Below are 24,704 nucleotides of genomic sequence, written 5' to 3'. Positions count from 1 at the left end.
AGTTCACTCTTTCTCATAGAATCTGCTTGGGCGTGCCAAATTTTGCTCACAAAACAGGTGATGTGGTATTAAAAAAAACAAAAAAAAAAACAAAAAGAAGGGGCGTCCAGGTGGCGTAGTGGTCTATTCCGTTGCCTACCAACACGGGGATCGCCAGTTCGGATCCATGCGTTACCTCTGGCTTGGTCGGGCGTCCCTACAGACACAATTGGCCGTGTCTGCGGGTGGGAAGCTGACTGTGGCCAGGTGTCCTGGTCGCTGCACTAGCGCCTCTTCTGGTTGGTCGGGGTGCCTGTTCAGGGGGGAGGGCGAACTGGGGGGAATAGCGTGAACCTCCCACGCGTTACATCCCCCTAGAGAAACTCCTGACTGTCAGGGGAAAAGAAGCGGCTGGCGACTCCACATGTATCGGAGAAGGCATGTGGAGTCTGCAGCCCTCCCCAGATCGGCAGAGGTGGTGGAGCAGCGACTGGGACGGCTCAGCTCGGAAGAGTGGGGTAATTGGCCGAATACAAGTGGGGAGAAAAAAAGGGGGGGGGAGATTCTTGTCGTTCACTGTTGTTAAATGTATTGACACCTATGGTGATCCTGGCTGTTGGTAAAACAACCACAGATGCATCATCACTGCACAGGAAACTGCACTGCTGGATTTTAAAGACACTGGATTTTAACTGCCCCTATTTCTTTGTGCCTGTCAGCACACAACTTCAACAAATACAAACACAAACGTTATTATACTAAGTCAAACCCAGACTTTATTTATTGCATAAACCCTTAGTGTGATAGCTTTTGACTCAGCCAGCTTTATTTTTTGCCGAAACTTCACTCCTCAGTTATACTGGTGATTGCATTTCATTTTTACGAGTCCAGATCTCAGAGGTCCATTAGAATTAAACAGAGTCGACTGATGCTGTTGTGTCAGTATGTTCCCCACTGGTCTGCCATATAAGCTCAGTGCAAATAATTTGCTTTTTGTCCAAACTTGCCACTACACCTGCCTCATTATGCCACATTTGAGTGCCATGACAAAAATCTAAAACACTATATACTGTAACGATCACATATGAATAGGCTCGGTAGCCCTTGGCTAATGGGTGAGACCCATTAGTCGACTGGTTAATGTTGTCGCTTGCGGTGTGGGAGCCACGGGTTCGCGTCCCGGCTGTGGCGACGGTCTCCCAGACTGCCCCCCAAATTTGCTGCATTGGTGTCAGAAGTGGGATGGTGAGACCGTAAGGCCATTGGAAGCGTATGCGGCCAGAGGTGTGAAGGAGCTGATATGCTTAAGCGTGGGGATGCGCTTCCCGAAGAAAGGGGGCAGTGTAACGTGCATGAATAAGTAGACATGTTGGCCCTTGGCTAACGGGTCGGACCCTTTAGTCGACTGGTTAACGTTGTCGCTGGCGGTGTGGGAGCCACGGGTTAGCACCCTGGCTGTGACGATCCGGCCGGGGACGCCCTTCCCGAAGGAAGGGGGCAATGTAACGATCACAGATGAATAGGCTCGGTATCCCTTGGCTAACGGGTCGGACCCGTTAGTCGACTGGTTATCGTTGTCGCTTGTGGTGTGGGAGCCACGGGTTCGCGTCCCGGCTGTGGCAATGGTTTCCCAGACTGCCCCCTGAATTCACTACAATACCATGTCTTTTTTTTTTTTTTTTTTGATGAGGGAAAGTCTCACCCAACAGTAATCACTAAAGTAATTAATTATCATTAAAGCACTACAAAAGTGCTCCTGAGTTTGATATTTGTGGATTGGCTACCATCTTAAAAAATTGCCAGTGACAGAAAATATCAAAAAGGACACCCTTTTGCATGTATATCTTCTAGAATGGAGCTTCAAATAAAACTTTGCCTTGATTTGAAAATCCAACCCATCGTCAGATTTCAGTGAGTTAAAGATCCCATCAGCTTGCAATGGCTGGTAGCGTCATGAGATCAGAGGCGCTGCAGTGTTGAAGTGCTCTGGACCAACAGATAATGCAGATGAGCTTGGAGACAGCATGCACGCATGGAATGGTTAAACACCTAAACCAGGCCTGCTAAATTAACTTCTCTCTCACCAACAAATAAGCAAGCTATCTTTTATGAGATACTACATCTTGATGAAGGCATATCATCGTCGCTTGGACATCCTTATAACCTTATCATCTCTATAGTACTTCATCAGTAACATCAACAACATCGGTAAGTGGCTCACAACATCTGTTGGCCTTTGTAGCCATCGCTCATTCTGAGGAGCACCTGACCGGTCTGTACCGCCAGATAGGATTCCTCTATTTTATTACACTTCAACTTGTTATTGTACTTCTGTGAACTTGTTTTACTTGGCCTATCTGGCAGATAACACCAAAGTGTAACAAGAAACATGTAATGTACAAGGTGAAGGTGGTAAGCAAACCCGTTGAGCGTTTTTCTCAACAGACTACAGGGCAGTGTGTCATTATTTTTTCTTTAATATATATATATATATATATATATACACATACATACATACACACACACACACACACTTTACTGATCCCTGTAGGGAAATTATGCTCTGCATTTAACTCATTCAAGCTGTGTAGCTAGGAGCAGTGGGCAGCGGCCATGCAGCACCCAGGGACCAACTCCAGTTCATCTTTCCATGCCTCAGTCAAGGGCACAGACAGGAGTATTAACCCTAACATGCATGTCTTTTTGATGGTGGGGGAAACCGAAGCACCCGGAGAAAGCCCACCACAGACACAGGGAGAACATGCAAACCCCACACAGAGGACGACCTGGGATGACCCCCAAGGTTGGACAACCCCGGGGTTCAAACCCAGGACCTTCTTGCTGTGAGGCAACAGCGCTAACCATTGGGCCACCATGCTGACTGAAATGGCAGATAATACAGTTCACTGTCAAGAAATTAATCACAACGAACAAGTAATATCGGCTACAATATTAGATTACCCATGGACATTGCCTTGAAAATTTTGTCTATGTATGATGGCATTTAAGGAGAACTTTTTTTTCCAACTGATATGACGAGGCAGATTTGTTTGACAATATAATCTTAGCATCCCCCCATAGTTTTAGGTACTGACTTATTCTTGTGCCGCACCATCCCCCTTATAATTCCAACATGCCACCTGTAACAGTTGTTTGTCATTCGTTGAGCCATCTGTTACTCCGGCATCAAAATGACCTCGTGATGAAGTCCACCTCCTGAGGTCGGCAGCCTCAGCGCACTATACATATTCAGCAGTAAGAAGCAGACCTACCTTACCGCAGTGACCCAGGGGTGGCAGGGCAACTGCAACCACCCTACAGGATGGCCTGCATTTGTCATTTTACAAATGTGGTTTTTGTGTGTCTGTGCATATGAGGGAGAGAGTGACTCAATCACACAGGGGTCAGTCAGCCTTTCCCCAAACTAAAACAACATCCAAAGCTTGCCTATTACTCTGACAGGTGAGGGAAAGTAAAGTAAAAATGGAAGAAAGAAAAAAAAAGATTAGAAAATACACATCCCCACCTTGCTGAAAAATATAGCTAAACCCTGTTTATGGTGTTTTTGGTCTTCTGTGGTTATATGCTGGTCTCTTGCCAGTACAAGCTGACCTGCTAAAATCAAGTTGGTTGATAACATAAACCATCAAAGCCGAATCAAAAACAGCCTAATCTGGTCACCATGACAACCATTTTAAGATGGTGTCCATCTTGACCTGTCTTTTTATCACTAGGGCATCCTCTGTATATGGTGTCCCTACGTTTAAAACTGCCTTTTAATCCTCTGATTCCCATCAGCATAGGACAGGCTGCAGCTCCCTTATGACTTAAGTTTTTCCACTGCCCCAGTGGGAATTCTTTTTTGTTTGGGGCCCCTTCTAAGGTATATCCTTACTGTACGCTATACAATTTCATACTGCAGGTCATCATAATAATCTAATTCAATTAATGAGAAAACTTTGCTTTATTCGACCTCACAACCCAAACTTCATTGTGGTCTTCGACCTTGAGACGCCCTCTTGTGTTAAATTTTAGTATAGCACCTTTATTTGGACAAGGGACATTCCACGCCAAACCGTTGAGAGTACTCTATCTGAGAATTGTATGCTTTTGTGATGTTCAGTAGCTGTAAAACATCACTTTTTTTTATTTGTATTTTTTGTAATTTTCTACCAGCATACTGATGCCACCGTCTTATTATCATCTGATTAACATAATGAGTTTTAAAAGTGTTTACGTTTTGCCTAACAGGTTACTTACTGCTCTTTGCTTAAATATTTTTGGACATTACAGATTTCAAGTTTGGTTATCCTATGTTGTGTCCTTGATTCGAGTGACAGCTTTACATTAAAGGTTTCAGATTTTCTGGTGGCAACTGACTTCAGTGAATCCCTTGTTTTTCTGTATTATTGCTTTAAACCAGCCTCTCTCTTCCACAATATTCACATACTACAGAGATGAGGTAAGCAGAAGCCCCCACCTCCATCTGGCATGACAGATTGTTTTATCACATTGATATCTCATGTGGACTTGTCTGTAGTCCTTCCTCTTGCTGTTTCCTGCACACGCATATCAAAGAGAAAGCTCACCTCTTGAGCCTTTATAGGCCAAGTGGACCAGCTACACAACAGTATTTGTGTCATCTGCAGCCAACCTCTACAAACTAACTACTACAAATTCTTACAAATTGATATGAGTTAAAGCCCATCTTCACTCAAAAGTAAAACACTTGCAAAACTGTTGATGCACATAATTTTATTTTAGTCAAAGTTTGTGCTGGTCACGATGAAGTTACGATACAGTACATCATTGAAAGGCATCATCAACATCCCCTTTTGTTACATGACATGTCATTTACGAATAAAAAGAGGAGGGTTTCTTGAATCTTTAACACTTTCTGTCTAAACTAACATGTAAATTAAGAGGTTTAAAGTGTGTATAAAAAAAAAATTAAATCACCCTCATACCTTTTGTTTTGCCTTGCCTGATTCAAAGATCATGGTTTAAGACTAAAATGTGTTCCCTAATAAGATAGCAACTTGCTGGTGCTGATATTTAAACTCCTGGAGTGAAAAACACGGGGAAAAAAATGCAAATACACATAACCCTAAATTGCTAAAGTACTACTAAGAACAATATTTGCAAGCGTGCTGACAATGGATGAATCGTCAATAACAGGCATACTTTTCTATGTTTTATGTTACAGTACACTATCATCTCTCAAAAGGTAAATCTGTAACAAAAAAATACTTGAACATAATTAAAACCAACAACATAATGAATAGGAATCAGTGTCAGTGTGTGTTGGTCAGCATGACTTGACTAGACACACTGTATTTGAAAACACACAGACAGAAGGCATTAGTAACATTTCCATCATCACATCATTTCTTATAGAAGCAATAAGAGGTTAAACCTTGACCTCGATCTAGACACAGACAAATCTTAGTGGATCCTTTAAAAATGTTTTCTATTTACATAGCCTTGATTTGGTACAAGAGGTTTAAAGTTAAAAAAAAAAATCAAAGCAACCCAACAAAATCCATGATTATGCCTCTCACTGCCTTGATTCAAAGGATATGAATTAAAATGAAGATAAAAATGTGACTTGACAAGAAAACGACTTTTTTAGTAATATAGATATTCATAGAGTGAAATACATATGGGTAAAATGGTGGCCTAAATCACTTAGATGAGTGAGGAAACATTTCTCTCTCAATAAAAGTGTCCAGATGAACTGATTCAACTTTTTGTGATCTTCTTCTGGATTACTGAGCATGCATAATGACACATGGTGGCCTAAATCATTTTCCCCCCACTATCATGGGCCTCAACATCTTGCAACAGCCTTCTCCAATGATTTAGTCAATGTCAATGGCAACTGGGCCTTTCATTGAGAAACCAACGAAGAATGACACTTTCGAGCCACTTGCTCGTCCACTGATCTGGCTGCGAAACAATGGAATGACTTCGATCTTCAGATCTGGGAAAATGGTGTATGGCACCAAAACGTTGTTCCTCACCTCTCCTGTTACTCTGCAAAGGAGTTCTTGTACAATCTTATCTTTCCATATTTTGCCATTTTCCCAAAGTGAGGAAATTTGCTCCTGCCCAGCACTATAGATCTTCTCAATTTCTCCAAGGGGTATTAGTCGCTCATAACCCTGCTTCTTCCCCAGCAAGAAATGGACAAAAGGCCTCTTGCCATTACAAACTTCCTTCATCACTGCATTATATGCAGTTCTCAATAGCGATACAAAATGTCCCAAACGTTTACACTCTGCAGGCTGTTGTGTTATTTCTGAGTGTTTCTGAGGCCACAAAAGTCCAACTGCGATAAAATACAATGCCAAGTTATCATCTAATGGAATTTTTTCTTGAAGAAGTCGGCACAGGAATTCAAGGGTTTTCCTGTAAGGCATAAAGAGCCTCGATCCAGGTTTTTTGCAACACAGCACAACATTGACATAGATGACGTTGATCTTCTCCTTCAAAGTCAAATCAACAGCATTTTGAAGAACACATTCATACTGTTTGGAAATCTTCTCCATCACGTCACTGGGGATGGCAAGTAAGAGATAATTTAGAATCCCAGAGTGAGTATCAGCTTTTCGCATCTCAAGGTATTGCCTTGCAAGAATAACTTGCAGCATGGTGTTCATCATGCCTTTGTTCCTCAACTGAGCTTTGGACTGACAGAAGAGGTCAGCATATTGTTTAAAACATCTGAAGAGTTCCTTCTGGGCCACTTGCTCACGAATGTCTCTGATTCCAAACCTGGAGCTCAGGTTGACGTAGAAATTTTCGAGAAAGTCAAAGTTCATTTTCATCCTCATTCTGATTTTGTAAAGCAGATCATCAAACTGTCCTAGGATGGAGTAGTACATTTTGTGTTTACTACGTTTGGGGTCACTTTTCTCTAAATCCCGTAAATTCATTCTGTCAGAGAGAACAGCGCTCATTATGTCATGATGAAGATTGTCAGCGGAAAATATGGGTGTTCTTTCCAATATTTGTATGACAAGTCCTGCTACTTGAATTTCCCCCAGGCATCCTGCCGTATTGAGAGGGCATTTGTCCATTCTGGTCTGAAAGCGCTGCACTGACTCCTTCTTTGCAAGGCTGTGCACTTCCTGGAAGACTTCGATTGCTGATTGGGCCAATTTGAGAAATCTTTGTAATTTCTCAGGTTCAATAGGGTTCTCTTTATTTGCAATTGCACTCCTTAGCTCATGCTTGATAACTTGAGCTGATGTATCTGTAATGTATGAGCTCTCTCTAGAGAGCTCTTTTGCTTTCAATGCCCAAGTTTTTGCCTCTTGGAAATGCTTCTTCTTAAGGTAATAGTACCTGGCTAATAACTGAGAGATGATGGAGTCTGTTTCATATCTTTTAGATGCATTCTGCAGCACAAACTCCTCCAATCCTTCAGTTTCATTTGCAATATCCTGAATCAGTGGAGAGAACAGAGATTCCTCACTAACTGAGTAATGTCTCTTCACCAATATGTTACGAACATCCTGCATGAGTGTGTGTTTGCCTTGAGTGGACTCAAAAAACTTGTCTGTGGTTAAGAGCAGGTTAATTATGTCAGCCTTTTTCACATGGTGTGTTGTTGTTAGCTCCTGCAAACAATGGTAAGCAATGCTTGAATGGATCATTTTCACAGCTTTGAATAGTACCATACCCTGAACTAAGATGCTGGTAATAAGAGTGGAAAACTTCCCAAATTCATCTTCTACTCTGACAGATCCGCAATATGGCTTTGGAAGGATATCCAGATATTCTTCACATAGAGAAACAGAGAGTGAGGCACCCTTGCAGTAGACATTCAGCAGAGCTAAGACAGCAATGAGCTGTGCATGTTTTTGATCAAAACTGAAGCTCTTCAGGGTGTTGTGAGCCACACCCTTAACATACTCTGGCAAAAAGTTGCTCTTCATTATCATAAAACCATAAAATGTCTCAGCATTCTTCTTATACACCTTCTCTATTTCCACTAGTTTTTGCTCAAACTGTTTCTGCTCCTTTTCAGAGAGTTTGTTGCCAAGGAACACAGAGCCCCCTAGTTTTTCATCTGGTTCAGAAGTTGATTCTGACCTCATGCAATTCAGTAGAATTACCTGTGGAGACCTGGACTGAATGTCCTTCTTCACACACTGCTTTTCAATGAGCTGCTGCAACTCATACACTTTTTCAATATCCTCAAAATCATCTATCATAAGCAGAACAGGAATCTGAGGTAACTGCTCGTTATGGTCATGCATCAGCAATTTGACAACATGGTCAGCAACTTTAGCCAAGTCAGCGTTGCTGTCTTCTAAAACAGCACAACGAAATTTTTCCTTTGAAGTCCATAGAATGTGCATGGCTAAAGTTGTTCCACCACATCCAGGCACATGCATCAGGTTAAAAGAAACACATGCTGTCGTCAAGGAGCACAAATCTGGTATCACAATGTTGATGATGAAGTCAAACTTGTCTCGTTTAATAAATGGTGAGGATCCTGGCTGGTCAGAGAAGTAGAAGTTCCACCATGACACTTTTCCTCCTTTGTAGAAGTTCTCCTCTATGACAGCTTTGTCCTCACTCCCTCCCTCACACTGGTTCACACAAAGGACATTTAAGGTATTCAAGCTCATCTCCACTCTCCTTTCAAGCAGCACTCTGCTTTCTCCGTTGCAGGGGAGGAAACGACTAGCTCTTCGGTTTTCTGACAGAAGACTAAGGATGGTGCCATTGACCTCTGAAAAACTGAGTTCATAAATGCATCTTCCAGAAATGTCGATTTCATAACGAGCCTTAATCAGGTCCTTCCAGCAGGTAAAAGCTTTGTCGTTTTCACAGATACAAAGAATTTGTTCAGTGCCCTTCAGCTCCTGCCAAAACATGGCAAAAGTCTCTAAGAGAGGGTCCATTTTCTCACTCACAGTTGACAGAAGTAAGAAAACGACAAGAAATCTCTTCTGTGGAAGAATATCTTTCCGACACAAGAATGAAATCACATCTCGAACTGAGGCTCCCTTGTCTATCAACCAGGTCTCCATTTCTGAGGGTTTCTCATCATTGGCACCTCCGTTGCAGAACACCCAGCTGGTATTCCTAGTTAATTCTAACTTGCCTGCAATGACTTCCACAGTGTCTGTTATTTTATACTGTGCTGGTGAATGGACAGTGCACTGCTCTTCAAAGTGTTTTTGCAATCCATTTTCTTTAGATTCCGGGTCCAAGTCCAAAACAGCTGTTGGATTTAGCTCTTGAAGAAATGCAAGTGACTCTAACTGGATTGGATGTGATTTGTTAGTTACTATTAAATACCGCTCAAAGTGTGACTTATCTAATGAATGGGACCCACCAGTGATCATCTGACTAAGTCTAGAGCCTTGATGGCTCCTTTTGACCTCTCTGAGGTGCTTTTCCTCTGCTTGTTTTCGGAGTTGTAATACCTCTGGCAAACTGTTAGAAAATCTGTTGTACTCCTCCTTAGGTTTTGCAAAAGTAGTTGGTGCAAGAAGGTTCCTGCAACTACTACCATCGCGAATGAAGAACTGCTTTGACGGCTTCAATTCAGTTCCTTCGGCTTCCTTGCCCTTGGACTTCTTTGCTTTCCTGTTGTCCACGGGGAGAACGTGGTAAATGTTCTCTTTACAGATCACAGAGTCAGGCACTACATCCACTTCTATCACACACTTCTCTGATGATGTCCTATCCTGATTAAGAACCCCAACAAATCGTACGGGCTTGATGCAAATTTTTGCCGCCGGAATGTGTTTGTATTCAAAATGACCATCAATGGCATGTTTAAGGGCATTTTGAAAGGCCTCTTTATCCCTTGCGATCACTCCCAACACTTGACCATGAGTGAAATCTGGCTGGTCACCTACTCCGAAATGTATAGTGCCATTGGTACGGCTATTCATGCAGGCAGCAGCAAAGCGAATAACTTCTTGTGTGAACTTATTCATCTCATTTTCAGCTGATGTGTGGATGAAAGCTTTATATTCATGGCAGGGTTCTATATAGTCTGAGGCACCTGACTCTGTAACATCAAGAATGTACTCCTCTATGTATCTACATGTGTCATGATATCTATAGAATGGATAGGGCTTGCAAGTTTTCCTGGACTCACTTCTGGTACTTGTCACTAGTTCTTGTCTCAGTTTCAACAGCTCATCTCTGGCAGAAATTAGCAGTTTTACAGGTCCAAATGTTATACCAAGACCTTGAAGATCAGCTTTATCCAAGAGTAAAAGACTAGCGCCACCAATGTCCTGTTCGAAAAGGATATTGGCAAATTTGGCATCCACACGTACTTTTGTGAGAGCCCATTGTCTGACATGATGTTTAGTCCAGTCCTTGATGTCAGCTGACAAGTCATCCTCTTCTTTCTAAAATAAACAGTTTCATTTTATTCACTTCACATTTTTACAGATTGAACCAGTAGTTCTCAATAAGGTCCTCTGGTACACGCAGTAATGGTGGTTTTCTATTCCACCGGGTAGTTCATTATATTCATCTGTTGTTGCATTTATTCTAGCCTCCAACCAGGTAGGTTTTAGACCTGGAATAACAGGTGACTATAATGAACTTCCTGGTAGAATAGAAAACCAGCAGTATTGCTGGTACCAGAGAACCGGATTGCGAACCACTGGATTAAAATATTGTAAATCTGCTGTCACTGAGGTGATAAAAAGTTAAAAAGATATTTTACCTTAACTTCACTTTGAGCTGCCATCATAGCCTGTGCTCACTTTAGATCACAACTTCAGACCCTCGCCAAAGCTGAAAATGAGTTAAAACATTTTAAATTACGCGCATGCATAAATATATGTATGAATATACAAACCTTTTTCTTGACCTTTCCATATATATGGGGTATAGAAGCAGATCTATCCTGAAATCAGGGTGGATTACAGTCACAGTAATTTGGTTTCGTCAAATGAAGACTTGTGCTCTAAATTGAGCTTTTTGGAAACCTGTGTCATAAAGATGTAATTCAAATAATGTTCATTCTGCAGCTGTGCAACATGTCTTTGTTTTCCCATAAACAATCAGGCATCATTGTGAGTTCCCAATGACTGAATTTTTACAGCAGCACAAGGTGTGTATGAGGAAGCTGGTGACTTCACAAGTGTGTCATCTGATGCCCAATGAAGCCAGTTATGCAATGAAACCAGGAAGGGCGTGTAAGGCTAGTTGTAATCTCAATGCAAATTTGAGGAATGTTTAGGGGATAATTTAAAAACATGTTTCAGCGCAAACACTTTAGATTGACACTGTGACATACAACCATATAAAGAGTTTGTATGTAAACATATGAACATATCGAAATTTGTAAAACATCAGGATAGAAACAATTGCCAGCATGAGCAGGTCATGCAAGAGATTATGATATAGAGCAAGTAAAACATACATATAATTGAAATACTAGAAATATCTATTTATTAATTATCTATCCATCTATTTATTTATTTGGTCATGTACAGATGCTGGACTAGATAATTTGGGTGAGTTAAGTTTTGTTTTTTTTGCTTATCGTCACACCGTCATTGTGTTGCTTCCAGAAGAGGTTTGGTAATATCTGAACTACATGCCCTACTTGTGGGCAATAATGGATCTACAATTGGACATCAATAGACCATTGCTATAGAAGCCTCGGTAGCCTAAACTGGCTAGAAGAGCCAATAAAATGCAGGAAAGCCAGTGCAAGCATTGTGTCAACTATGTTCAGACAAATCAATAACTCTCCATTACGTTACACATGTTAGTAGCCCAATATGCTTCTAGACTATACAGTTTTGGCCATGGTGGGCAAATCCAATCTTGACTGCAACCTGCGCCTTTCTCCTAACCTTCTTCACAAACTTGTCCAAGCAACGTGTTCCTAACATGCAAAACAGAATTTTTATCTATGATTAAATAAAACACTTACTCACATTAGTCGAGTATCGTTGTCGCATACAGGAATTCTCTTCGTGCGTGCGTCGAGTACATCCTGCGAAGCCGAGCCGATGCTTGTTAGGAAGAAGAAACTCAAATTGTACTGTATGTTGACGGAGGGGCTTGAGGCGAGAAGCGGGTATCTGATTTCCTCGATTCAAGTGAAACGAAACCTAAAAAGGCAGACGACACGTCCGGTCCTCCGCAGTTTAAACCGAGTCCCCATCTCGGAGTACTCAAATTATATTTTAAAATATATTTTTGGCGTTTGATAGCCTTGCATGAATAGGACAGTTATACATCGAAAGGAAAGAAAGAAAAAAAACGGTATAAATAAACTCGGGACAAGTTGACCCCCCCCCAAAAAAAGATAAATAAATGAATGGATGTACAAATAAATGGATACATAATCGGATAAATATAGAATAAAGTAATAAACACGCGCGCGCACACACATTAAATTAACAAGACGTCCGAAGAATTCGAAAGATTCCCGGATTACGAGCGGTTTTCCCGAAATTTAAGACTAGACCCAAATTTTGATTAGTCATAGCCTAACAAAACATCAAGTACGGATCGTGGTGAAATATTTTAGTTTTGTCCAAATATGGACACTGTTACGTCCGTAGCCTACTTGAATTCTGGCTGTTGTAGTTTTTTAGCTGTGTACAGTAGAGCCGCGAATGATAACTACGCATGGCGCCGCCGACGCATAGATAGTTGTAGTCGCGAGGCGCAGACAGACGTGACAGGCACCGCACTTACACAAACGAAGACAGTACAATTAGTTTTATGAAGCGGATAATGACTTACAAACGTGTTACATACAACACAGTCATTGTGTTTCGTTTTCCTAATGACAGACAGTTGACTTCATGTTCATGAACAAAAATAAGATAATACTGTAGCGAATTCGGGGGGCAGTCCGAGATACCGCCGCCACAGCCGGGACGCGAACCTGTATCTCCTGCACCGCAAGCGACAACGTTAACCAGTCGACTAAAGGGTCCGACCCGTTAATCAAGGACCAACGTTGTAATGAATGAAAGGTCACGTGTTTAACTTGACCTACTCACGGGTGTACGTGCAGTGCGTGTGACGTATACAGGAAGTTAGAAAGGCATGTTATGAAGGTTGTATGTCGGATGAACGCTAGTAAAAGCTACACAGTTAAGAACCTACGAAGTCGGCTCGTTCTTGAATTATTCTTATGTCAGTAAGACAAGGCGTCTACGGACAGTACATGGTGTCAGAATAGTCTGTGTATCTGAACACGAGCGGTCATGCCGAAGTTTAATCCGCCGAGTGAATTCAAGTTTGACTGCCCCGTTGAATGGCCGGAGTGGAGACAACGGTTTTCGCGCTTCAGGCTCGCGACAAAGCTGGATAAAGACGACGGGGAGATTCAAGTGAGTTCGCTGATTTATGCAATGGGCAGCGAGGCTGAAAAGATATTCAGCTCGTTTGACTTCGCGGCGGAGGGTGATAAAGTGGACTATGATATCGTACTGAAAAAGTTCGACGACTACTTTATTCCCCGCCGTAACATCATACATGAGAGGGCGTGCTTCTATCAACGTAGCCAGCAGCCAGGAGAGACAGCGGAGATGTACATCCGGACATTGTATGAGCTGTCTGAACACTGAGTTTGGGGACAAGAGGGATGAACATATCAGAGATCGTCTGGTAGTGGGCATAAAAGACAAAGTGCTCTCCCGTCAGTTCCAGCTCACAGCGGACCTTACTCTGGTGAAAGTCATTGAACAAGTGCGCCAGGCGGAGGCAATAACAAAGCAGCTCAGCCTCCAAGCTAACCAACCAGAGGCCCAGCTGGCTAACGTCAATGTTGTCCGACGGCGGGACGGACGCCAAAACAAAAAGGGCGGACAGCGTCATGGTGGCAGCAGTCCTGCAACCAACAAAGTAGATGAATGCGGGAGGTGCGGCAAGACGCAGCACACCGATGAGCGGAAGTGTCCTGCAACGAACAGTAAGTGCAACAAGTGTCATAAAAAGGGACATTGGGAGCGTGTATGTCACTCTAAAGCGGTGAGAGAAGTCACTGAAGAGGTTAAACAGCTGTACTTTCTGGGAGAAGTTGGCAAAGAGAGCAGTCAGGAAGATTGGACTGTTAGTTTAACAGTAAGTGATGTACCAATAACCTTTAAAATTGACACGGGGGCTGACGCTACTGTTATCAACCAAGGGACATTTAAAAAGCTGAAGCCAAACATAAAACTGGGACCTCCTGACACATGCTTCATAAGCCAAGGTGGAAACATCAGCTGCATAGGACAGTTTCAAGCCACAACCAACTACAAGGAGAAACAATACTCCTTTCCAGTGTATGTGATCAAGGGGAGAGGCAGCTGTCTGCTGAGTCGTCCAGAGGCAGTGGAGATGGGTCTAGTGAAGCGGATGAATGAGGTCAGTGGAGTTTTCGGTTCAAGTGGACTGCTGAAAACAGACCCAGTGAAAATAGCTCTGGTGGAGGGTGCCCAGCCATACGCGGTGCATACAGTCAGACGGATACCGCTGCCACTTGTACCACTGGTTAAGAAAGAACTGCAGCGCATGGAAAATGAGGGCATTATTGAAAAAGTGACTCAGCCCACAGAATGGTGCGCCGCTATGGTGCCGGTGCTGAAACCGAACAAGAAAGAGGTTCGCTGCTGCGCTGACCTCAGGAGGCTGAATCGAGCGGTGAAACGTGAGAAATACGTGCTGCCCACTATGGAGGAAATAATGCCAAGGCTCGCAGGGTCAAAGTTCTTCACAACGTTGGATGCAGCAAGTGGGTTTTACCAGATCCCCTTGCATGAAGACAGCAGGGGGCTCACCACTTTCATCACCCCATTTGGGAGGTATGCTTTCTGCCGCCTTCCATTTGGTATAACGAGTGCTCCAGAGATTTTCCAGAGAAAGATGGCGGAAACTCTGACCGGGCTAGAGGGCACAGAGGTGTACATGGATGACATCCTTATACATGGAGAGACTGAGGAAATCGGCGCCTAGCAGAGGCGCTGGGGGTCATTGAAACAGCAGGTCTCAAACTGAACCAAGCGAAATGCAAGTTCAAACAGAAACAAGTCCGCTTCCTTGGTCATATCATCAACGAGGCAGGCATCAGACCTGACCCGGACAAAGTGGCCGGAATAGAGAACTTTCCTCAGCCCCAGAACGTGACGGAACTCAAGAGGTTCCTCGGGATGGTGAACTATTTGGCAAAATACGTCCCAGAGCTGTCCACTGTAGGTCAGCCGCTTTATGGACTGCTTAAAGCAACGACAGAGTGGCTGTGGGGACCTGCACAGAACACAGCATTCCAAGACCTTAAAGCAGCACTCGCCACCGCCCCGGTACTCACCTTTTATGACGTCACTAAGGCTACGGTGGTGTCAGCAGATGCCAGCAGCTACGGGCTGGGAGGCGTTCTGCTCCAGCAGCACGGGGAACACTGGAAGCCCGTGGCCTACTGCTCCCGACGGCTGAGTGACGCAGAGACAAGGTACGCACAGATCGAGAAAGAGTGCTTAGCCAGCGTCTGGGCATGTGAAAGGTTCGAGAAGTACTTGTTTGGGCTTGACAATTTCAGACTTGTCACCGATCATAAACCACTAGTGCCTCTCATGAACAGCAAAGACTTGGATAATGTGCCCATTAGGTGCCAGAGACTGTTAATGAGGCTGATGCGTTTCAATGCAGTGGCTGAATACGCACCAGGCAAAACTTTAGCTGTGGCTGATGCACTCTCCAGAGGCCCAGAGCAGCGCTACGGAGATGGTGCTTCTCATGATGATGTTACAGCGCACATTGATGCCATCGTGTGCCAGGTGCCTGCCACACCTCAAAGGATGCAGGAGATAAAACAGAGCACGGATGGGGATCTGCAGCTCCAGACAGTGTTGGGCTTCATCAGACACGGCTGGCCTGCGTATGTCGATAAAGTGCCGGAGACAGTCAGAGACTTTTATCAGGTGAGAGGGGAGTTATCTGCGGTAGATGGTTTAGTCATCAGAGGCAGTCGTATCGTCATTCCCACAGAGATGAGGGAGGTGATCTTAGACAGAATACACGACGGGCACCAGGGGATAGTTAAGTGCAGAGAGAGAGCTAGCCAGTCAGTGTGGTGGCCCAAAATGACAGAGCACATTACAACAAAGATACAGCAATGTCAATTCTGCAGAGAACACAAGAACACACAGAGAAAAGAGCCTTTAATGTCAAGTGAGCTCCCATTCAGACCATGGCAGAAAGTTGGCATAGACCTGTGTGAGTACAAAAAGCAAAACTACTTGATAGTGTCTGACTATTATTCCAGGTTTTTGGAGATCCTAAATCTACCAACAACTACTAGCAGTCAGGTTGTAGCTAGGCTGAAGGCTACATTTGCACGTTTTGGTATCCCTGAAATTGTAGTTAGCGATAATGGGCCACAGCTAGTTTCAGAAGAGATGAGGAGGTTCAGTGAGGATTATGATTTCATCCATGTGACTTCAAGCCCACACTACCCCCAGAGTAATGGACAGGCAGAGAGGGCTGTTCAGATAGCCAAAAGCATATTAAGGCAGGAAGACCCTCTCCTCGCCCTGTTGACATACAGAGCTACACCCTCTTCTTCCACTGGAGCCAGTCCAGCGGAATTGCTCATGGGTAGGAGACTCAGAACCACCTTACCCACATTGCAGCATAACCTGAAACCGGCCTGGCCTAAAGAGGAACTGATCAAAACCGCTGACGCCGCAGCCAAATCGAGGCAGGCTTTCTACTACGACCGCAGGAACGGCGTGCGGACACTGCGCCCACTGAACTCGGGTGACGCAGTACTCACCAAACTTGATGGACAGAAAACATGGACAATGCCAGCTGTTGTTCACAGTCAGAGCTCCACTCCCAGATCCTACATAGTGGAGACAGCTCAAGGTGAACATTACAGAAGGAACAGGCGCCACCTGTTGGCCACACCTAAAACACTCACCTTTGTCAGCAGGGATCCTGACCATGTCACTCCAGGGGAGAGTGGAAACATGGATGAGTCCCGAGCAGCAGAAATGCCAACTTCCACACCATATGTTACTCGCTCTGGCAGGGTGAGCAAGCCAGCAATCCGGCTGGATTTGTGAGGCGTATGGACTTGTGTACTGTGGGAGATTTTTTATTTCTTTGTGAAAAGGGGGGTGATATACAGGTTAAAATTGTTGGCAGTAAATGTTCAGAGAAATGTTTAGAAAATAATCTTAGAGGGGGAGATGTAATGAATGAAAGGTCACGTGTTTAACTTGACCTACTCACGGGTGTACGTGCAGTGCGTGTGACGTATACAGGAAGTTAGAAAGGCATGTTATGAAGGTTGTATGTCGGATGAACGCTAGTAAAAGCTACACAGTTAAGAACCTACGAAGTCGGCTCGTTCTTGAATTATTCTTATGTCAGTAAGACAAGGCGTCTACGGACATTACAAACGTGTCTACTTATCCATGCACGTTACAATACATTTTGGTGTTGAGTTTTGACTTTCACGTTTTTTGTTTTTACTGTTCGTTGACATTGAATGTACTGTACTGGATTAGTACCCCCTGGGGTCACTGGAGCTCGCGCGCACACTCACCATGTCCACCCCATACCACCCACCCCAGCCATTAGACCCAACCTTAATTATTTTGAGCTTCCAGTCAAGCTGGCATGTCAAATCCACCAGACCATAATCACACACCTATGGGTCAAAGGCTGAATCCAACTGAGCAGGTATGTCTATACAGTTCAATAGACCAAGTACTGCCATTTGTCTCACACATTACAAGACAGGGAAACAATGGATTCAATCATCTCAAGCCAGCGTATGACTCTAGACAATTTGTGTTCGCTGAAAACCACCCAGCCTGACAGCACACCAGTTATTACTGATACATACTAGGGATAGGTATACAGCAACCCCAACCTAAGGTAATCACACAGCACAGCTGAATGCGGGTTTCAAAATAAGGCTCACTAAATGAGCTTGGGCAACTTCACGCAGAACTGCAAAAGCCATAATGAGCTTGACACACGGACTCCAACACAATAAAGCAGCATCACACCACAGTGATGCAATACACGTTATGCAAACATCATATCAAATAAACTCATCCACAAAATATACAGCAACACACAATCACAACAGATAATGCAGCTTAATGCACTGACAGCCAATTCAAATGGTTATTACCTTTAGAAATTCTTCTTTCTTGGCGTTTTCTTTGCAAACTGTGATCAAGTCCTCAAAATCCAGCTGTGCATTGCTGCAACCGACTGGGTAGACACTTCCAGGCTAACGTTACCGCTAGCTGGTTAGCTAGCTCGACATCCTCCGTCTGAATGCCCTCTTCTTCACTTTGTTTAGCTTTTTTTTAAAGACATTTGTAAATGACTTCTTTTTTTCTTTTTCTTTTTTTACTGTGACCGCTTCTTTCTCTTTCTTCTCTTCTTTTGTTCTTTCTTTTGGCAGCCCAGCTGGGCTTTTGGTTAACGCCGTCCATTTCCTGCTGCTTGCAAGCGTTCCTGCACACTTCTCACTGATACAACCCAACTGATGGCGGGTCAGGCAAAAATTAATTCCACTGTTTTTAACCTTGCCTTGCCTTAAGAAAAACTAACCTTGAATCTGTACAATGTAAGCCACCTGCTCTCTATGCCCACCCACCTTGACCATTAACCAATCTATACAATGCATTGCCGCTCGCTCACCAGTCACCACTTGCCCAGCCATCCCACCAATAAAACAATCAATCACGAGACTTAATTCTCATGGAAACAGCTTTTATTTCATTCTGATTAGATAATTATCAAGCTTAAGATGATGGGTCAAGCTTTGTGTCATATTTCTGTGGAGCCTGAAAAAAATCACGAAGGGTCCGGCCCTTTTGCGCTCAGGGGCACCGGGGCACGTGCCCAGATTGGTCGTATGCGGTAGATCCGGCGGCGAGTGGAGGCCGCGCCCACTGTGGCCACGTGACCATTCCCACTCCCAACTCCCCTGGCTCGAATGTCATTCATTCTCGTCTGGTCACATGAGCATTGCCAGTTGAAAAACTTTACATTCACCCTTGGACAACTCATGTGTTTGTTATGAAGAGAAGTTTGAGAGATGAAGTGATGTTTTGGAAAAAGAAAGTTTTTGCAATGACATGCAGCAATGAGGTAATGTTTCTCTAATTGTGGCTATGAAATACATTGGGAAACATTATGCATTATACATCATTATGCAGCAATATTTACTCTCATTCTCAGCGTTCAATACCATTGTGCACTCTAAGCTCAGAGATCTAGTACTCAACACCGCCCAGTGCAGCTGGATCCTGGATTTCCTGACGGACAGACCATAGATAGTGAGGATGGGCAGTTTGGGCACCACCCACTGGTGCCCCCCAGGGCTGTGTGCTTAGCCCCCTCCTATACACCCTGTTCATGCATGAATGGGTGGCCATACACAGCTCCAATACCATTATTAAGTTTGCAGACGACACCACTGTCATCGGCAGGACCGTAGCAGGGGGTATGTGAGGCCCTGTTCAAGTTTCATCTTTAATGTTACCGAGTATGTTGTTACCAGTATACCTCTATCCATATGCTTGATTAATGATGCTGTTGCATCTGTCAGCTGTGTGTGTGTGTGTGTGTGTGTGTGTGTGTGTGTGTGTGTGTGTGTGTGTGTGTGTGTGTGTGTGAATATGTGGGCACCGTGCCAGGCTATGTGATGCTGTTAATGTGGTGTTCCCAACACAGAATATTAACCAGTGTGGGTTGGTTGGTTGGTTTTGAATGTGCACATTCAAACGTGATTGGTGCTGAATGAGGTGGAGGTCAGCTATTGGTTGTTCCTGAAGAGTATATAAGGCAGAATCGCCACCGGGGCGTTCTCTTGGTACTCCGCTCTACTCGGGATAGCTAGGTAGTTACAGCGTAATAACAAATATACTACGTTACTGTCATAAGTCTGCCGTGTGCACTTTCCAGTTATCTACTTAAACAGTTTAGAACAGTATTTGTGTTTCATACACCACAGTTTGGCGACAAGGATGGGATGTTTAAGTTGGAAGTCACAGAGTTAGCATGTCAAGCAGCTCCAGCGAGGCAGAAGTAAACGACGAACAACCAGAGAGAGACGTTCGGTGAGTGAAAGGACCGTCGAACAGAAGATGGCATTCGGTAAGCCAGAAGATTTCCACTTCGAGGAAAGTGAGGAAAGTTTTGATAGTTATCGTCAGCGGTTAGAGCAGTACTTCGCAGCAAATGGATTGGACACTCGAGATGAGAAAACCAAAGCGGTATTTCTTACGGTGGTAGGAAAAAGGGCACATAGCTTGCTGATGGATTTGTGTGCGCCAGATAAGCCATCGGGTAAAACATATGAAGTACTGGTGGGAATGCTAGAAAAGCACTACATCCCGAAAACCAACTTCATTGCCGAGAGATGCAAGTTTCACGGAAGAAACCAAAAGGAAAATGAAACAATAAGTGAGTACATTGCAAGTTTGAGAAAGTTAGCAGCCACATGCAAATTTGGAACATTTTTAGATGAAGCACTGCGTGATAGGTTGGTCTGTGGAGTTAAGAGCAGTGAGCTAAGAGATCGGTTACTCAATGCTGCTCACACAAAAGACTTAACGTTACAGCTCGCAGTTGAAATGGCGCTTTCTTTTGAGGTAACAAAAGGCAACAGTACGCAACAGTTTGCACAGAAAGGCTATAAAGCTAATGTGGTAGAAAAGAAGGCTAACCTAAAGCATAGAGAGGCTACGGTAAAGTCTACAGCTAATGGAAAGCCCTGCTATCGCTGCAATGGAAAAGGCCACAGACCGGATGAATGCAGGTTCAAGGACGCAGAGTGTCACCAGTGCAAGAAAAAGGGACACATTGCAAAAGCATGCCGTTCACCTAAAGAAGGAAGCTATGGCAAGGCATCGAAAGGGACCAGGCATTTGGAATGTTGCCACGCTCTCCAGCACGGGACATGTACAAATTCCAGCGCTATCAAGCAGCAGGGAAGACTTGGTTGCAACGCTCCTCGGCACGTGGACCAGAGCAACGCTCACAGTCTTCGGGCAGATGGAGATCCTATCCAGCCTCAGCTCTGCAGTGCCAGAGACGACTGCTGTGTGCCGACAAGGTGCATGGTGGATGCTGTACAGAACATTGACACTGGTCAGACATTGGACAGTGGAGGGGCCGAACTTTTTGCAATGGACACGGGTAAAGGTGACATTGTGAAACCTTACTATGTGTATGTCAGTGTAAATGGTACAAGGGTGAAAATGGAGGTAGACACTGGCGCAGCTGTGTCAGTGATATCTGAAACTCTACTTAAACGCAGGTTTAAAGATGTGAAACTTAGTCCTGCAAATTGTGTGCTGAAAACCTACAGTGAGGAATCATTGCCATTGATAGGAAAATTCACAGCAAAGGTGAAATGCAAGGAACGCTCAGAAAAGCTAGAACTACTAGTCGTGAAAGGAAGAGGTCCTGCATTAATGGGCAGAGACTGGATAAGTCAATTAAAGCTAGACTGGTCAAGAGTCAACAGAGTGGCTCCTGATACAGTGGATGATGTGTGTGCCAGACATGCATCAGTGTTCAAACCTGAGCTAGGCAAGTTAAAAGGTATTGAAGCCAGACTACATGTAGTTCCAGATGCAGTGCCCAAGTTCTGTAAGCCTAGAAACGTGCCTTATGTATTAAGAGAAGCCGTAGAGAGATAACTGGCAAAATTGGAAGCTGAAGGTGTCATCTCACCCATTAATTACAGTGAGTGGGCAGCTCCAATAGTTTGTGTGCCTAAAAAGGATGACAGTGTGAGAATATGTGGAGACTACAAGGTCACCATCAATCCATGGTTGAATGTGGAACAGTATCCACTACCCAAAACCCAAGATTTATTTGCTAAACTAGCAGGAGGTCAGCAGTTTACCAAATTAGACTTGTCGCAGGCTTATCAGCAAGTTCTGTTAGAGGACAATTCAAGACATTACCTAACTATCAACACACACAGAGGGTTGTATCACTACAATAGGTTACCCTGCGGTGTTGCTAGCGCCCCTGCTATTTTTCAAAAGATTATGGATCAGGTTCTTCAGGGCATGGAAGGGGTCATCTGTTATTTTGATGACATCTTAATTACTGGAAAAGATACAGAAAGGCACCTGACTAACTTGGAAGAGGTGCTTAGTAGACTTGAAACTTACAATCTCAGGGTTAAAAAAGAGAAGTGTGCATTCATGCAGAACAGCGTTTCATACTTAGGGCATGTCATTGATGCCACGGGCATACATCCACTGAAGGAAAAGACAGATGCTATTCAGAGGGCTCCAGTTCCGAAAAATGTAACTGAACTCAGGTCATTCTTAGCTCTGTTAAACTACTATGGAACGTTTATCCCTAATCTATCTACTCTGATTCAGCCAATGACAGCATTGCTGCATAAAGATGCAATCTGGGAATGGTCAGAGAAATGTCAAAGTGCATTTGATAGTGCAAAGAAGTCTCTTCAGTCAGATAAAGTGTTAGTACATTTTGATGCAGTTACATATCATACTAGCATGTGTTGCTTCTCCTTATGGAGTTGGTGCTGTAATCAGCCACAAAATGAAAGATGGAAGTGAGAGACCTATCGCATTTGCATCCAGAATGTTAACTAAAACAGAACAGAATTACTCTCAACTGGAAAAAGAGGCACTGGGTCTTGTTTTTGGAGTTATGAAATTCCATGAGTATCTTTATGGAAGGAAATTCTTGTTACTGACAGACCACAAGCCACTGTTGAAAATTCTGGGGCCTAAAACAGGTGTGCCAACACTGGCCGCCGCTAGATTACAAAGGTGGGCTCTAATTTTGGCAGCGTATACATACGAAATCCAGTACAAAAAGTCAGAGCAGCATAGCAATGCTGATGCTTTATCAAGATTACTTGTGAAGCCTGATGTAGATGTGGTGTCAAACCCAATTTACAGAGTGTCTTACCTGGAAGACTTACCAAAGAAACAGACAGAGATCCTGTGTTAAGAGTGGTTAAACAGTTGGTGTTAACTGGATGGCCTAAACATGTACAGGATGAGTCACTGAAGCCTTATTTTCAGAGAAAATTAGAGCTTAGCATTGAGGACGATTGTTTATTATGGGGTTACCGTGTGGTAGTGCCTGATAAACTAAGAGACAGGCTGTTGTCGGAATTACATTACTCGGGATAGCTAGGTTGTTGCAGCGTAATAACAAATATACTACGTTACCGTCATAAGTCTGCCGTGTGCACTTTCCAGTTATCTACTTAAACAGTTTAGAACAGTATTTGTGTTTCATACACCACAGTTAATGTTCATCTTGGTGCCTGTAACATTACCTCTGATGATGTATAATGCTTGTATGATTAAACTGTGGTGCATTCAGGCAAGTATAGTCATAATGGCCTATTTTGGTTAACATATGCATTTCAGAGCCTATTAAGTATGATTGGTCTTGGACGGGCTAGGCCAACCTGATTTTCTCTGTGCCCACCCACACTGTGATTTCTGCCTATGCTACAGGTCTGAAGCCTTAGCTGCGCTTACTGGCGATCACCCTGACATTCACACAGAGGTCAAGTCACGTCAAGTCAGTTTTATTTGTATAACCCAATATGACAGCAAAATCTGAATTTTGAGGAGAAAGGACGCAATTGCCAATTTTGTAGGGTGTAACGGTAAAATAATATAATGAATAGAGTAACTACTTTTCTCAGGGAGTAACAATAATAAACATTTTATTTAAAAGGCACCGTTCATGACACTCTCAAAGTCACCTTACATCACATTCAATAAAACAAAGCAGTAAAAAAACTGCACAATCACCAATAAAATACACAATAAGCAATAGAGCATACATCAGCAGGAGTTAAAAAAAAGATTAATTTGATGCTGTTAGTGAGTATGTGTCGTGGCAGTTATTTAATTCCACTCTGAAATTAAATGAGTGAGACAAAAATCTCTTACAGTATTGTCACACTTTAATATATGTTCATGAACAGACACACTCAAGCCTAGATGCTTGAATGCACACCGATTAATACAGTACAGTCTTATAGGGCAGTTGTCTGTTCTTCACCTCCTTATCTCATGTCTTCCAGCTCTCATCCCACCAAGGCCATGTTTCCGATTACTGTGGACAGACTTGCTCCTCAGTGAGTTTCCCATACATTCCTCTGCTTTCAACCAACAGTTAACAATAGGCCTTTATCTGTGCACCTGGAGAAGACACTTTAAAAGACTACCTTTGTTCTGTTACAGATGGACTTTAAGCATCCATCTTAAGAAATGTAAGACTTGTTAAACATGGTATAGATCACACATGGTCAAAGTTTAAAAGTAAGCAAACATCAAATATGAATTGCTCTCACAGTATGCTAGTTTAAAAAGGTGGGTGAAGACCGCAGGGAGCGAGTTGGCATGTAAGTCTGAAGGGGGTCTGTGAGATAAGCAGGGCATAGATTATGAAGAGCTTTGAATGTTAATAATAAAATTTTAAAGTTAATTCTCTATGACAAAAGAAGCCAGTGTAATTGAATCAGCAGGGGAGAAACATGGTCAGTGGACTTTGAATGTGTAATAATCCATGCTGCAGAATTCTGGATGAGTTGAAGTTGGTGAATTAGTTTGTTGGGGATGCCTGCCAGGAGTAGCCAATGTGTGATGTGACCAAAGCATTGACTAAGACTTCGTGGAAGGTTGTGTTAAAGCAGGGCGTAGTCTGGAGCCGTTTCGTAGATGGAAAAATGCAATACG

General features: G+C 43.5%; 1 protein-coding gene across 2 annotated transcripts; it reads right to left on the bottom strand.

The window, feature by feature from the left end:
- Positions 1 to 4,723: 4,723 nt before the first annotated feature.
- LOC130120793 (sterile alpha motif domain-containing protein 9-like) lies at positions 4,724 to 12,055 on the bottom strand. 2 transcript variants are annotated; one of them, XM_056289540.1, is made up of 3 exons: positions 11,916 to 12,055; positions 10,691 to 10,761; positions 4,724 to 10,367 (listed from the first exon to the last, which is right to left on the bottom strand). In XM_056289540.1, exons 2-3 carry the CDS (start codon positions 10,715 to 10,717, stop codon positions 5,841 to 5,843), a joined length of 4,554 nt encoding a protein of 1,517 aa, XP_056145515.1. In that variant the 5' UTR covers positions 10,718 to 10,761; positions 11,916 to 12,055; the 3' UTR covers positions 4,724 to 5,840. The 2 variants fall into 2 exon arrangements, with proteins under 2 accessions (XP_056145515.1, XP_056145516.1); XM_056289541.1 differs by having other exon boundaries at positions 11,912 to 12,022.
- Between the last annotated feature and the right edge of the window lie 12,649 nt (positions 12,056 to 24,704).

This window comes from Lampris incognitus, chromosome 11 (genome assembly GCF_029633865.1).
Source record: "Lampris incognitus isolate fLamInc1 chromosome 11, fLamInc1.hap2, whole genome shotgun sequence".
In the NCBI taxonomy this organism is placed as follows: Eukaryota; Metazoa; Chordata; class Actinopteri; order Lampriformes; family Lampridae; genus Lampris; species Lampris incognitus.
Note: the sequence above shows the minus strand (reverse complement) of the source record. Positions and strands in the feature narration are given on the sequence as shown.

Excerpts from the sequence above, each read along its gene's own strand:
- LOC130120793 (XM_056289540.1), bottom strand. The coding sequence starts at position 10,717 with ATGATGGCAGCTCAAAGTGAAGTTAAG. Across the intron at positions 10,368-10,690 it reads CAGCTCAAAGTGAAGTTAAG|AAAGAAGAGGATGACTTGTC; the intron begins GTAAAATATCTT and ends TGTTTATTTTAG.